Source organism: Penaeus monodon, chromosome 33, assembly GCF_015228065.2.
Source record: "Penaeus monodon isolate SGIC_2016 chromosome 33, NSTDA_Pmon_1, whole genome shotgun sequence".
In the NCBI taxonomy this organism is placed as follows: domain Eukaryota; kingdom Metazoa; phylum Arthropoda; class Malacostraca; order Decapoda; family Penaeidae; genus Penaeus; species Penaeus monodon.
Window position 1 is genome coordinate 31,307,011 of NC_051418.1, and position 227 is coordinate 31,307,237.

The window sequence follows — 227 nt, forward strand, 5'->3', positions numbered from 1 at the left end:
ATCGGAGACCAGCGACTAACCGTGGTCGGTGGCGTTTCGGTTCTTGAGCTCGAACATCCTGACGATGGACTCGAGACTCTCCACCTTGGCCTGGTACTGCTTCCGCTCCTCCTCCATGCCATCCTCGATCTCCAGCAGTTTCTGTCGGGGAGGGAAGACGGGCGGGGATTAGACAAACGCCGCACATGGGGATAACTGGGAATGATAAAAAACGACGGTAAATGGGA

At 55.9% G+C, this 227-nt stretch overlaps 1 protein-coding gene across 1 annotated transcript in view; it reads right to left on the reverse strand.

Moving 5' to 3' along the window:
* Window positions 1–227, reverse strand: part of LOC119594380 (C-Jun-amino-terminal kinase-interacting protein 4-like) — a gene marked incomplete in the record, with an annotated part of 97,279 nt that overhangs the window by 47,923 nt on the left and 49,129 nt on the right. Inside the window, 1 exon segment of the mRNA XM_037943442.1 lies at window positions 21–141. Within this exon segment, the coding sequence (XP_037799370.1) occupies window positions 21–141 (121 nt within the window).